Consider the following 13,115-nt stretch of genomic DNA (forward strand, 5'->3'; position numbering starts at 1 on the left):
GTTACGGTTTCAAATCACGGTTTGGTAGCATGTGTGCGTGCGTGGACAGGAGACAGGACATACGGGACACCCCCATTCCCAGTCACATGACGCTGACCGCTGTCCCACTGCTATAAATGCACCACGGTAAAATTTAGTCGCTCCTTTTCGTTTGCACGCCAAAGCTACCCTGAGCGTACGTGCGTGCGTGCGGTGGTTGCGTCCAAGAAGCTACGAAGACGTAGCTTGGACTTTCTTCCTTCGGTCATGGCAGGTATGGGACAACGGAACGCGACTTTTTCTCCAAATAACACGATACTATCCAAGGGGCGAGACCTGACACTTGAAGTGCGTGCGACGAGCGTGGAAAAGTTTGTACTGAAATATAAAACGACGCGCCGAGGTAAAATGTCACCAGAGTGACAAAGCGCAATTTCTACTTGGAGTGTGTGTCGTCACTTTAAACTCGAACTCATGTGTGTAAAGTTTTTAAGTGATCTTTTTTAGGTTAAATGTCAGTAGTGTGTTGATCACCTGACGTCATCACTCGTGCTGTCGTCACAAGACGCAGTGACATCAAACAATTGAACAATGTGCAGTATTTGTTACTTTAATTTTGCATTTTCACTTTTAAAAAAAGTACTGTCAAAAGTGACAAATACTCTATTGAATATTTTCATTTGAGTTGCGTTGCTATGACGTCATAACCCTGTCAGATGCAATACAATAATTACGATTATTATCGTCTAGCACTGTCTTTGTGCACATAAAGTGCCAAAAATTGAATGCGATATTTTTATGCTAGCCTGTATGGTTACATAATTTGGTAACATAACCTCTGGTCGCCATGACAACTGAACATGGATGACAAAATATGTAAAGTCGGGTTGTGTCGATTAGTATTGTTCAGGTTCGCCTAACGTTCTTTAAATCCAATTCGACAAGTAATTATAGCAACATGTAAAGCTGTTTCTTTAAGAATTACGACTGTATTTTGTCACTTTGTGTGCTATACAAGACATCACTCACTTCACGTAAAACAAAATGAATGCCAAATGTTCCTGTCGGAGAGGGTGGTTGGCAGTTTGATGTATTGTTTAGTATTATCTGCTATTATTTGACAGCTGGTCCAAAGCCCGGATATAAAATGGGTGGGTTGCGTCAGGAAGGGCATCTGGCATTACGACCTGTGCCAGACAAATCATGTGCGTGCCTCGCTGGGGCGACCTGTGACGGGACCATCCGAAAGTAGCAACAACAACAACCACAACAACTCCATAGCTAACACTCTTTTCATATTTCAAAGGTTATTAAAACACAAGGGAGCCATTTGAAATGTTGCTTAAGAATTTACAACGCCCACAGACCAAGCTTTTGTGACGTTGGCTACCAATGACAGCTATGCAAAGGGAGCCATGGTTCTGGGTCAGTCCCTGCGGCGCCACAAAACCTCCAAAGGGTTGGCAGCCCTCATTGGACCCCAAGTGTCTGAAGAATGCCAGTAAGGAATCTCCATTCCCATCCCATCCATCAGTCCTGTGTTGTTGTTGTCTGACGCTTGAAAAACTGTCAGGTCCGTGCTGAGGAGGATCTTCGACGAGGTTCGGCTGGTGGACGTGCTCGATAGCGGTGACGTGGCTAACCTGGCGCTGTTGAAGAGGCCCGAATTAGGCATCACTTTCACTAAACTCCACTGCTGGACGCTCACACATTACTCCAAGTGTGTCTTCATGGATGCAGACACTCTGGTGAGACAAATTGATGTGAAATCAATTTGAAAAAAAGTGCTTGAGCATGTTTTCCATCTCAGGTGCTTTCGAATATAGACGAGCTCTTTGACAGAGAAGAACTGTCAGCTGCCCCCGATCCCGGCTGGCCTGACTGCTTCAACTCGGGCGTGTTTGTTTTTCGTCCGTCTGTGGAGACTTACGACAAACTCCTTCATTACTGCACAGAATACGGCAGCTTTGACGGTAAGCAAACTTGCACAAGTCGCAGGGGATGGGGGTGGTTTTGTCAGGTTTACCGTCGGGATCCTGGAAGCTGCATACCTTGTTTACGCTGTCAGTGTACCAAAAAGTCAGCATTGGTGTTTTTTTTTTATTTTTCATGTAGGCTGACACATGACTGGAAGCTGCTTTGACCTTTTAGCCAGAATGGCACTTAAGCTTTCCATCACTCTACAGATTATGAATGATATTTTTAAAAGACAACAGAGATAGCGATGTGATCCGGTGTGTCCTCTCCCTGCGTGCCTGGCTCCAAACAAACATTGATACACAGTAATAAATTGGCAGGATATCAACAACTCCATACCAGAAATCCCTGAGTCATTCAACACAGAAAACATAACAGAATTTTAAAACGTGATAGACCGCAAAAAAATATATGGACACAGCAGATTTGTCATGAATATGACTAGCATTTTTTTTTTTTTTTTTAATAGTATCAAGATATGGCTGATTGTTCTCATTTGCAGGATACCCCGTGTTATTTGCAGTCACACACCCCCACTCAGGGACATCAGACTTCGAAAGAAACGTTAATGAAGAGAATAGTTCATTGAGTTGACTGCGAACATCAGTAAATCGGCGCCGGTGCGTTACCTGAATTATTCCCATCCCTTGAAGGATAATGTTATTTTGTCAGGGGGAAAAGAAAAAAAAGTGCACTAGGTATCATCGCAATAAAGCAAATGAGGGATGAAACGATGCGCTTGAAACTTTTCTAAAGCAACCGAAGTCGATTAAGACGCCAGCGCTAACTACCTTCCTCGCTTGATGACTTACAAGCATTATTTGCAGAATATTTCACGACGGGAAGTTGGATATGGCTTCTATAATGGAGTAAAGGGCAATTAAAAAAGGAAGACATTATAGCCAGTATAATCTTTAAAAGTGCGCACTGCACCCCAGTTGCCATTTAACAGATGCTTTGAGTGTAAATGTGTTTTGTGTGCTCTTTTTTTTTTAAATTTATGAAGGAAAAATGACTCATGAAACATCATAGATGCAATTAAACCGTGAAGAACGGTAAAAACTAATCAAAAATCCAGGGTGCGCCCGCTCGGATGTTTTCACTTTAGGCTGATTGTTTGTCATTTTGGAAATGCAATAGAAAAAAAAAAACTGCACGCTATCTGCTAAGCAATTATGCCCTCAGGAGCAGGTGGAAACTGACAAAGAACAACTTTGGAGTTTAATCACTCACTTGGACGCAAATGTAACTTCCAAGAACTCCAAAACTGCAAAGTTCACAAGCTTTCCACTTTGATAGTGTTGGGATCCATCCTGAGTTGTCCCGATCAGTCATTGTCAAACCTCCCATTGAATAAAAATATAGTGAGCAGAAAGTAGGCAAGCTTTCCTATTTCTAGCAACATACTGATCTTTGATATTTGCCATGGTGAGGAAGAGGCTTAGGTGTCAACTGTAACGCTCGTGTGACACATACTGTAAAGCTCTGGCCACCAACTGTGAAATGTAGCAGCATACATGTCATGTACACTGTGTATTAAAAAGTCAGCTTTCATGTCCAGATGATTGCGTAAAAATCATACCGACTCATAAGGCAACTCATTCACTCCCATTGACGGCTATAGACGTCAACAATTTTAACAGAGCAGGTAGAGGAATTAAGAAGTCTGGCTTTCACTCTACTGGGAAAAAAATAAGCAGCAGTTGTTTTTGGTGCACGATTGTTCGACTTGGAGTTAATACCATCCTGATGCCTTCCTTCTGTTTCAGGGGGAGACCAAGGAGTACTAAACGGCTTCTTCAGCGACTGGGCTACGGCTGACATTTCAAAACACCTTCCCTTCATTTACAACCTCAGCAGCATCGCCATTTATACGTACCTACCGGCTTTCAAGCAGTATGTGTCTCACTTTGCTGACATACTGGAGCGGGTGCCTTGAATATTTGGAACGGGCAACGGGTGGGGTGATAAATGTAGCCGTCAGTGGCGCACAAAAGAGGCGCGGGGCACTGAGTTCTTTTTATAAAGTTGCAGCGTAAAATCATATGACAGCCAAGTGTCTGCGTACGCCGTGACGAGGCGTACGCAAATCACGGCCTGGTAATCACACGCTGACACGGAGTTGAGAGCGACTTGAGTATTGGGACGGCTGCAACTCTGGATAGGGTTTCTGCCCCAACAGCTGATTGCAAATCCCCAAATAGAGCCGTTTATTTAAAGGCCTTTTATGTTTACCACTCAGTCAGGTCATTGTGCGTCCACTCTTGTGGCTGTGCACCCCCCACGTTGTTTTTTGTTTTTCCTGGCAATGCAGGACTGATGAGCGTGTTTTTCCAAATCAAAACCTTCGTTGATTCCGCTCGGTCTTCTTTCAGCTACGGCGCCAAGGCCAAGGTGGTCCACTTTTTGGGGAAGACCAAACCTTGGAATCACGGCCTGGACACCAAAAGCAAAGGGATATCCGGCGGAGCGCACCCCTCCTTCCTCCTGGACTGGTGGGCCTTGTACTCGGCTAGCGTGGTGCCGATGCTCCAAGAGCAATACGGAGAGCGGGCCTTCCACTCGGAATGCATCGGTGAGGTAACTATACCGTCCGTATTTTTTTTCAATGTAATGCACTTTGTTTCAGTCATGACAGATGATGTAAATATGATTGTTGTTATGTATTTCTGGTGGTGGATGATGTTCCTGATTTTCCCGTAAAGTTCCCCTACTTGGTTACTTTTGGCAGCGTACAGGTATGGAAAAAGCTCAACTCAAGCAAATCAAAGCTTGTTGGCTTTGCTGCCACCTCACATCAGAGCTTCTGCGGCATTCATTTCTTCTGATGCTTTTTTTTTTTTTTTTTTTACGAAGTACCTTATTTGGGACTCAGAGGATGTTTTCACTGGTTTCCTCAGGCCATGGAGGAGAACCTGGCGGCCTCGGCTGCAGTGGTCCACCTGTCGCCGCCGCAGCTGCAACAGCAGGAGGAGCAGCAGCCGTCTTCTGAGGATCGCAAGCAGAAATGGGAGCAAGGCCAGGCAGACTACATGGGGACGGACTCCTTTGACAATATCAAAAGGAAGCTCGATACTTTCCTCAAATGAGGGGGGGGGGGGGGTGGAGGGATGCACTTATACAGCCACAAATGCACTTCCATAGAATTAGAGAGGAGTTCATTTATTTCATTAGTTGGATATTTGTGCCCCGGCGTTCATGATTTCACCTAGTTGCAATTTTTTTCTCTTTTTCTATTGAAATGAATTGAGAAGCTTTATTTAGATAAAAGTAATGCTTTGCCGCCATGTTACAGCAACAAGAACCCTCTTGAAATTGGTGCATCAATTCCTTGCAGGTTTTTTTTGCGTGATTCCTTTCATAAATAAAATACTATGTTTTTCAATCAAACTACTTGACTATGTTTTTTTTTCTATCGCTTTGTAATTCAATGATATGCACCTGTATATCATCCACCAGCCTTGCCCTACTACTCACCAAAGATAGCAGCATTAAATGGTTTGCTCTGCCAGAATGATATTTCCCATATAGCACATTGAGTGTCTTTTATGCGTGTTTACTTAATTATCTGAACTAGTGTTGTATGCATGATATGAGAGTGTCTTTTCTGACAAGTTGTCAAAGACGCGCTTTTGTGTCTATTTGAATTGAGCTTTCATGGCTACCGTACATTCCCGCTTCAGCGAGCAGCTCTTCGGGTTGTTACATTTCGGGTTTGTAGTGAGTAATGTAAACTTTTTCCAAGCTCTGTATTTGCTGTATGTGCAGTGGGGGAAATAAGTATTTGACCCCTTGCTGATTTTGCAGGTTTGCCCACTTACAAAGAATGCAACGATCTACTCTTTTAATCATATGTACATTCTAACAGTGAGAGACAGAATCCCAAAGAAAATTTCAGAAATTCACATCATATGAATTTATAAAAATTGATAACCGTCTGATGAGAAAAAAACAAGTATTTGAACCCCTGGACAGACAGCAAGTATTCTGGCTCCTACAAGCCAGTTAGTCTTTCTTTAAGACACAGGCCCAATCCCAACCAATTATATACATCAAATACACCTGCCTCACCTCGTTACCTGTATAAAAGACACCTGTCAACACCCAAACAACCAGCATCCAACATCACCACCATGGGCAAGGCCAAAGAGCTTTCCACGGACATCAGGGACAAGATTGTTGATCTGCGCAAGGCTACGCGAGAATCGGAAAGCAACTTGGAGAGAAAAGATCAACTGTCTGTGCAGTTATCAGGAAATGGAAGAAGCACCACACCACCGCCAACCTCCCTCGGTCTGAGCCTCCACACAAGATCTCACCTCGTGGGGTCTCCCTGATCATGCGAATGGTGAGGAATCATCCCAAAACCACAAGGGCGGAACTGATGAATCAACTGAAGGCAGCTGGGACCACAGTTACAAAAGAAACGGTTGGTAACACACTACGCCGTCATGGATTGAAATCCTGCCGCGCACGCAAGGTCCCCCTGCTCAAGAAGAAACATGTACAGGCCCGCATGAAGTTCGCCATTCAGCACCTGGACGACTCAGAAGAGGCCTGGAATAAGGTGATGTGGTCAGATGAGACCAAAATAGAACTTTCTGGCCTCAACTCAACTCGTCGTGTTTGGAGGGCAAAGAACACCGAGTTCAAGCATGGTGGTGGCAACATCATGCTTTGGGGTGCTTTTCAGCCAAGGGGACGGGACAACTCCATCGTATTGAGGGAAGGATGGACGGGGCCATGTATCGTAGAATTCTGGACCAACATCTCCTTCCCTCAGTGAGAGAGTTGAAGATGAGTTGAGGATGGGTGTTTCAGCACGACAACGATCCTAAGCACACCGCCAAAGCAACAAAAGAGTGGCTGAAGAAGAAGCACATCAAGGTTCTGGAGTGACCTAGCCAGTCTCCAGACTTGAATCCAATTGAAAATCTTTGGAGGGAGCTTAAAATTCGAGTTGCCTCGACAACCTCGGAACCTGAATGATTTGGAGGCTGTCTGCAGGGAGGAGTGGGCCAACATCCCTGCCGAAATGTGCACAAAGCTTGTCACCAACTATAAAAACCGTTTGACATCTGTGCTGGCCGCTTTTCTACAAAATATTAACATGCTATTTGTCCAGGGGTTCAAATACTTGTTTTTCCTCATCAGACGGTTATCAATTTTTATGAATTCATATGATGTGATTTTCTGGAATTTTCTTTGGGATTCCGTCTTTCACTGTTAGAATGTACATATGATTAAAATTATAGATCGTTGCATTCTTTGCAAGTGGGCAAACCTGCAAAATCAGCAAGGGGTCAAATACTTATTTCCCCCACTGTATGTAAATGCATAAATGCAAACAATTAAATGAAAGGAGAATAATTGTTAGTCGTTACGTTAGTGGAAACTCGCTAGCTCTTGTGAAACAAGAGGTGGAGCGTTAGCTAGCACACCCACAAGTAGCACTCACTCGGCTGTCAATCAATCGATAATCAAGGAAAGCGTTTGATTTGAACTTTGTTTTTCTATGCAAAATGTTGATGTCCAAACTTGAATACTGGAGGCTACACGTCGGCTGCTGGTCGTCTATCTGCATATCTCGAAAGGTACTACATGCCCTCCCCACTTTCTATGTAGCATTATGCCTCTGGTGACTAGAAAGGTGGACCTTAACGTTTGCCTTCTAATCGTAAATATAGGAGAAGGTCATGTATTATATGACTTGATCCTGAAAAAATATTAGGAGTCCAAAATGTTATCACTGAACATTTTAATTGCTCTCCTCCGTGAGTCGTCACCTTACCATGGTGGAGGGGTTTGCGTGTCCCAATGATCCTAGGAGCCATGTTGTCTGGTAGGGTCACCCATGGTAAAAGGGTATTAGGTGAGGGGCCAGACAAAGCACGGCTCACAAGCCCCTTATGATGAATAAAATAAATGGATTGTGTTTTTCCTCGCCCGGACGCGGGTCACCGGGGCCCCCCTCTGGAGCCAGGCCTGGAGGGGTGACTCGAAGGCGAGCGTCTGGTGGCCGGGCCTTCACCCATGGCGCCCGGCCGGGCACAGCCCGAAAAGGAAACGTGGGTCCCCCTTTCTATGGGCTCACCAGCTGTGGGAGGGGCCAAAGGGGTCGGGTGCATTGTGAGCTGGGCGGCGGCCAAAGGCAGGGACCTTGGCGGTCCGATCCCCGGCTGCATAAGGTGGCTCTTGGGACATGGAATATCACCTCTCTGGCTGGAAAGGAGCCCGAGCTAGTGTGCGAAGCAGAAAAGTTCCGACTAGACATAGTCGGACTTGCCTCCACGCACAGTTTGGGTTCTGGTACAAGCCCTCTCGAGAGGGGCTGGACTCTCTTCCACTCTGGAGTTGCCCACGGTGAGAGGTGTCGAGAAGGTGTGGGTATACTTATAGCCCCTAGCTGGGCGCCTGCACATTGGGGTTCACCACGGTGAACGAGAGGGTAGCCTTCCTCCGCCTTCGGGTGGGGGGACGGGTCCTGACTGTTGTTTGTGTCTATGCACCAAACGGCAGCTCAGAGTACCCACCCTTCTTGGAGTCCCTGGAAGAAGTGTTGGAGAGCGCTCCTTCTGGGGACTCCATCGTTCTACTGGGTGACTTCAATGCTCGCGTGGGCGATGACAGTGAGACCTGGAAGGCCGTGATTGGGAGGAACAGCCCCACCGATCTGAACCCAAGCGGTCTTGTATTATTGGAATTCTGTGCTCGACACAGATTGTCAATAATGAACACCATGTTCAAGCATAAGGGTGTCCATGTGTGCACTTGGCACCAGGACACCCTAGGCCGCAGTTCGATGATCGACTTTGTAGTCGTGTCATCGGATTTGCGGCCGCATGTTTTGGACACTCGGGCGAAGAGAGGGGCGGAGCTGTCAACTGATCACCACCTGGTGGTGGGTTGGCTCCGATGGTGGGGAAAGATGCCTGTCCAACCTGGCAGGCCCAAACGTACTGTGAGGGTCTGCTGGGAACGTCTGGCAGAATCCCCTGTCAGGAAGAGCTTCAACTCCCACCTCCGGCAGAGCTTTTCCCACGTCCCGGAGGAGGCGGGGGACAATGAGTCCGAGTGGACCATGTTCCGCGCCTTCATTGTTGAGGCAGCTGACCGGAGCTGTGGCCGTAAGGTCGTTGGTGCCTGTCATGGCGGCAATCCCCAAACCCGCCGGTGTATACCGACAGTAGGGGATGCTGTCAAGCTGAAGAAGGAGTCCTATCGGGCCGTTTTGGCTTGCGGGACTTCGGAGGCAGCTGACAGGTACCGGATGGCCAACGCAGCTTCGGCGGTTGCTAAGGCAAAAAAACCCGGGCGTGGGAGGAGTTTGGCAATGCCATAGAGAATGACTTCCGGACGGCTTCGAGGAAATTCTGGTCCACCATCCGGCGTTTCAGGAGGGGGAAGCAGTGCACCGTCAACACTGTTTACAGCGGAGATGGCGTGCTGCTGACCTCAACTCGGAACGTCGTGAATCAGTGGGGAGAATACTTCGAAGACTTCCTCAATTCCACCTACACACCTTCCATTGTGGAAGCAGGGCCTGGAGTCTCTGAGGCAGACTCTCCAATCTCTGGGCTCGAAGTCACTGAGGTAGTTAAAAAACTCCTCGGTGGCAGGGCCCCAGGGGTGGATGAGATCCGCCCGGAGTTTTTAAAGGCTCTGGATGTTGTGGGGCTGTCATGGCTGACACGCCTCTACAACATTGCGTGGACATTGGGGACGGTGCCTCTGGATTGGCAGACTGGGGTGGTGGTTCCCCTCTTTAAGAAGGGGGGCCGGAGGGTGTGTTCCAATTACAGGGGAATCACACTCCTCAGCCTCCCTGGTAAGGTCTATTCAGGGATGTGGAGAGGAGAGTCCATCGGGAGGTCGACCCTCGGATTCAGGAGGAGCAGTGTGGCTTTTGTCCTGGCCGTGGAACAGTGGACCAGCTCTACACCCTCAGCAGGATCCTCGAGGGGGCATGGGAATTCGCTCAACCTGTCCACATGTGTTTTGTGGACTTGGAGAAGGTGTTCGACCGTGTCCCTTGGGAAGTTCTGTGGAGGGTGCTTCGGGAGTACAGGGTACCGAGCCAACTGATAAGGGCGGTTCGGTCCCCGTATCACCGATGCCAGAGTTTGGTCCGCATTTCCGGCAATAGGTTGGATTCGTTTCCAGTGAGGGTTGGACTCCACCAAGGCTGCCCTTTGTCACCGATTCTGTTCACAACTTTTATGGACAGAATTTCTAGGCGCAGCCGAGGCGTTGAGGGTGTCCGGTTTGGGGACCTCAGCATCGCGTCTCTGCTTTTTACAGACGACGTGGTGCTGTTGGCTTCTTCAAGCCGTTATCTCCAGCTCTCACTGGAGCGGTTCCCAGCCGAGTGTGAAGCGGTCGAGATGAGGGTCAGCACCTCCAAATTCGAGTCCATGGTCTTCATTCGGAAAAGGGTGGAATGCCCTCTCCGGATCGGGGATGAGATCCTTCCCCAAGTGGAGGAGTTCAAGTATCTTGGGGTCTTGTTCACGAGTGAGGGCAGGATGGAGCGCGAGATCGACAGGCAAATCGGTGCAACGTCGGTAGTAATGCGGACTCTGTACCGGTCCGGCGTGGTAAAGAGAGAGCTGAGCGAAAAGGCAAAGCTCTCAATTTACCGGTTGATCTCCGCTCCTACCCTCACGTATGGTCACGAGCTATGGGTTGTGACCGAAAGAACAAGATCCCGGATACAAGTGGCCGAAATGAGTGTCCTCCGCAGGGTGTCCGGGCTCTCCCTTAGAGATAAGGTGAGAAGCTTGGTCATCCGGGAGAGACTCGGAGTAGAGCCGCTGCTCCTCCACGTTGAGAGGAGCCAGATGAGGTGGCTCGGGCATCTCATCAGGATGCCTCCTGGACGCCTCTCTGGGGAGGTGTTCCGGGCATGTCTCACCGGTAGGAGACCCCGTGGACGACCCAGGACGTGCTGGAGAGACTATGTCTCTCGGCTGCCCTGGGAACGCCTTGGGATCCCCCGGGAATAGCTGGATGAAGTGGCTGGGGAGAGGGAAGTCTGGGAGTCCCTCCTAAATCTACTGTCCCCGTGACCCAACCCTGGACTTTGACTTTGATAAGCGGAAGAAAATGGATGGACGGACGGACGGATGGATGGATTTTAATTGCTCATTTCCCAAATGATCCTGTTGTAATGCACAAGATTATTTGGGCCACAGTGAAAGGAAACAAAATAATTGCTCTACAAGTTGTAAACTTACATGTCGACATAAGAAGTATATTTTGGAAAAATGTGCGCATTTACTTGTATTTCAACTATATTTTATAGTTATTTATATTTTTGACCAAGGTTGGCACACATGAAAAGTGAAAGTGTACCACTTTGTTCTTCTAATGATAAGACTTGAATCTACAAAAAAAAAAAAATCTAAAAAAGAATAAGACATTTTGTGTATAAGGTATGTTACTCATGTTTTTTTTTTCTTGCCTGCTTTACAGTATCAGAGAGGTTTGTGGACCAAAGGTGCAGCTGACCTCTTGTGGGACATACTCGAGGGACCTGGAATTGGATCCATGAGGTTAGTTATTAGTGTTATGTGCTTGAGGAGCTGATGTGCGATGTCATATTTGTCACCTTCTCATGGCACTCGTGTGCCACCAGGGAGAAGGTGAGTGTTGGGGTTAATAGATTACCGTATTTTCCGCACCAAAAAGCGCACTGGATTATAACGCGCACCCTCATTGAATTTTTTATTTTAGAAATTATTTCATATATAGGGCGCACTGGAGTAAAAGGCGCATAAAATAGAAGCTATACTGCAACAAACTGAGGATGACAAGGGTTGCGGTATGCATCCACTAGCCCAGGGGTCCCCAACCCCCGGTCCGCTACCGGTACCGGTCCGTGGGTCACTTAGTACCGGGCCGCCAAGCCGCACAGGATTTTTTTTTTTTTTTTTTAATCGACGAACAATTAATTCAGTTCAAGACGCTCGTCCCAGTCACGTGACATGTTTACCCAGTCGAGCCAGCAAAGCTAGCAAAAATGTAATGTAAAAAAAAATGGCGATTCTCTCCCAATTACATCCGTCGGTTCAGGTCAAGACGCTTGTCTCGGTCACGTGACAAGACGCGTCAGTCGAGCCCGCGAACCAAGTAAAAAGAAGCAAGGTACAGATGTTTGGAAGGCTTCTTCGGAAAGGGAATAAGGTCCAATGAGGAGACGGAAGTAGAGGCTACGACTTCTAAGAAAAGGAAAGCTTAATTTAAAAGAAAATTTCTGGAGTCCTAATTAAAATATTGATTTATTTCCACAAGTGACTCTGACGCGCCAAGCGCACTCGGCATTTGGCGACAGGCTCGCTAACGAGGCAATGAAGCCTTCAAAACTGCTTCGGCACATGGAGACCAAGCATCCTGCATTAAAAGACAAACCTTAACCACCGGGTGTCATTGTCTCCGATTACGCCTGGATGGAAGAGGTGTTGTGCTCGATTTGGTTCCCCCGTGAGATTTTGTTCCCCCTGCCGCGGGAGCGCGCACGCCTTGTTTGGAAAGCGAAAAACCGATGCCGTACGGCGTCAGCACTATGTTGTTTTCAATAAAAACATGGAGAACTCACGTTTGCGTCAGTCAATTTTAATTTTTATAAACAATTATTCTCATTTGATGTCTTTAAGTTCATCCGCGTTCTGCCATTGAAGCGGGGTGCATTCAAAGACCAGTCGTACAGACGGAACACTCATTAACTTCACCAAAAAGCAACGATATAATTACGTGAGCTCTTTGCATAAACCTCGATGCAAAGAAACTCCTCCTTTTGGGTACCGTTACATGCTACAAGGAGTATATATTACAAATTGTGATCATCATTCATCCATCCATTTTATTACTCAGGTATTTTCAAAGCAAACTAATATTGTTGCATCTATTAATTTGCTTTAAAATTACAGCGCAATCTAATTAAAAGCTGACACTATAGCAATGTCAAACATTTAAGAAAAAGCCACACACGTTTTGTGATCAAATCTTTCATAACGAGAATGATTTGAGTGAATTGATTTGAATGAATAATTGAGAAGAAATTTCAGTTCTGAAGCCTCCTTTTGTCCCAAGCAAAGTGATAGGTGGTGGGGAGGGGGGATAAAAATTGTAACCCTCCCATTTTGAGAACGGTGAGTCCT

At 46.9% G+C, this 13,115-nt stretch overlaps 1 protein-coding gene across 6 annotated transcripts; it reads left to right on the forward strand.

Annotated features, from left to right (window-relative positions):
• The first annotated feature begins 86 nt into the window (after positions 1-86).
• gyg1b (glycogenin 1b) lies at positions 87-5,346 on the forward strand. Of its 6 annotated transcripts, none has more exons than XM_088364105.1 (8): positions 87-253; positions 1,345-1,480; positions 1,553-1,727; positions 1,790-1,952; positions 3,726-3,852; positions 4,332-4,535; positions 4,628-4,694; positions 4,857-5,346. In XM_088364105.1, the coding sequence occupies exons 1-8, from the start codon at positions 247-249 to the stop codon at positions 5,043-5,045; spliced, it is 1,068 nt and encodes a 355-aa protein (XP_088220231.1). In that variant the 5' UTR covers positions 87-246; the 3' UTR covers positions 5,046-5,346. The 6 variants fall into 6 exon arrangements, with proteins under 6 accessions (XP_088220231.1, XP_088220229.1, XP_088220228.1 ...); XM_088364103.1 differs by lacking the exon at positions 87-253 and adding an exon at positions 254-382 and having other exon boundaries at positions 4,332-4,536; positions 4,662-4,694; XM_088364102.1 differs by lacking the exon at positions 87-253 and adding an exon at positions 254-382.
• Positions 5,347-13,115: the final 7,769 nt, after the last annotated feature.

The sequence above is a fragment of the Syngnathus floridae genome, chromosome 20 (assembly GCF_059516105.1).
Source record: "Syngnathus floridae isolate MCC-2025c chromosome 20, RoL_Sflo_1.0, whole genome shotgun sequence".
NCBI lineage: Eukaryota > Metazoa > Chordata > Actinopteri > Syngnathiformes > Syngnathidae > Syngnathus > Syngnathus floridae.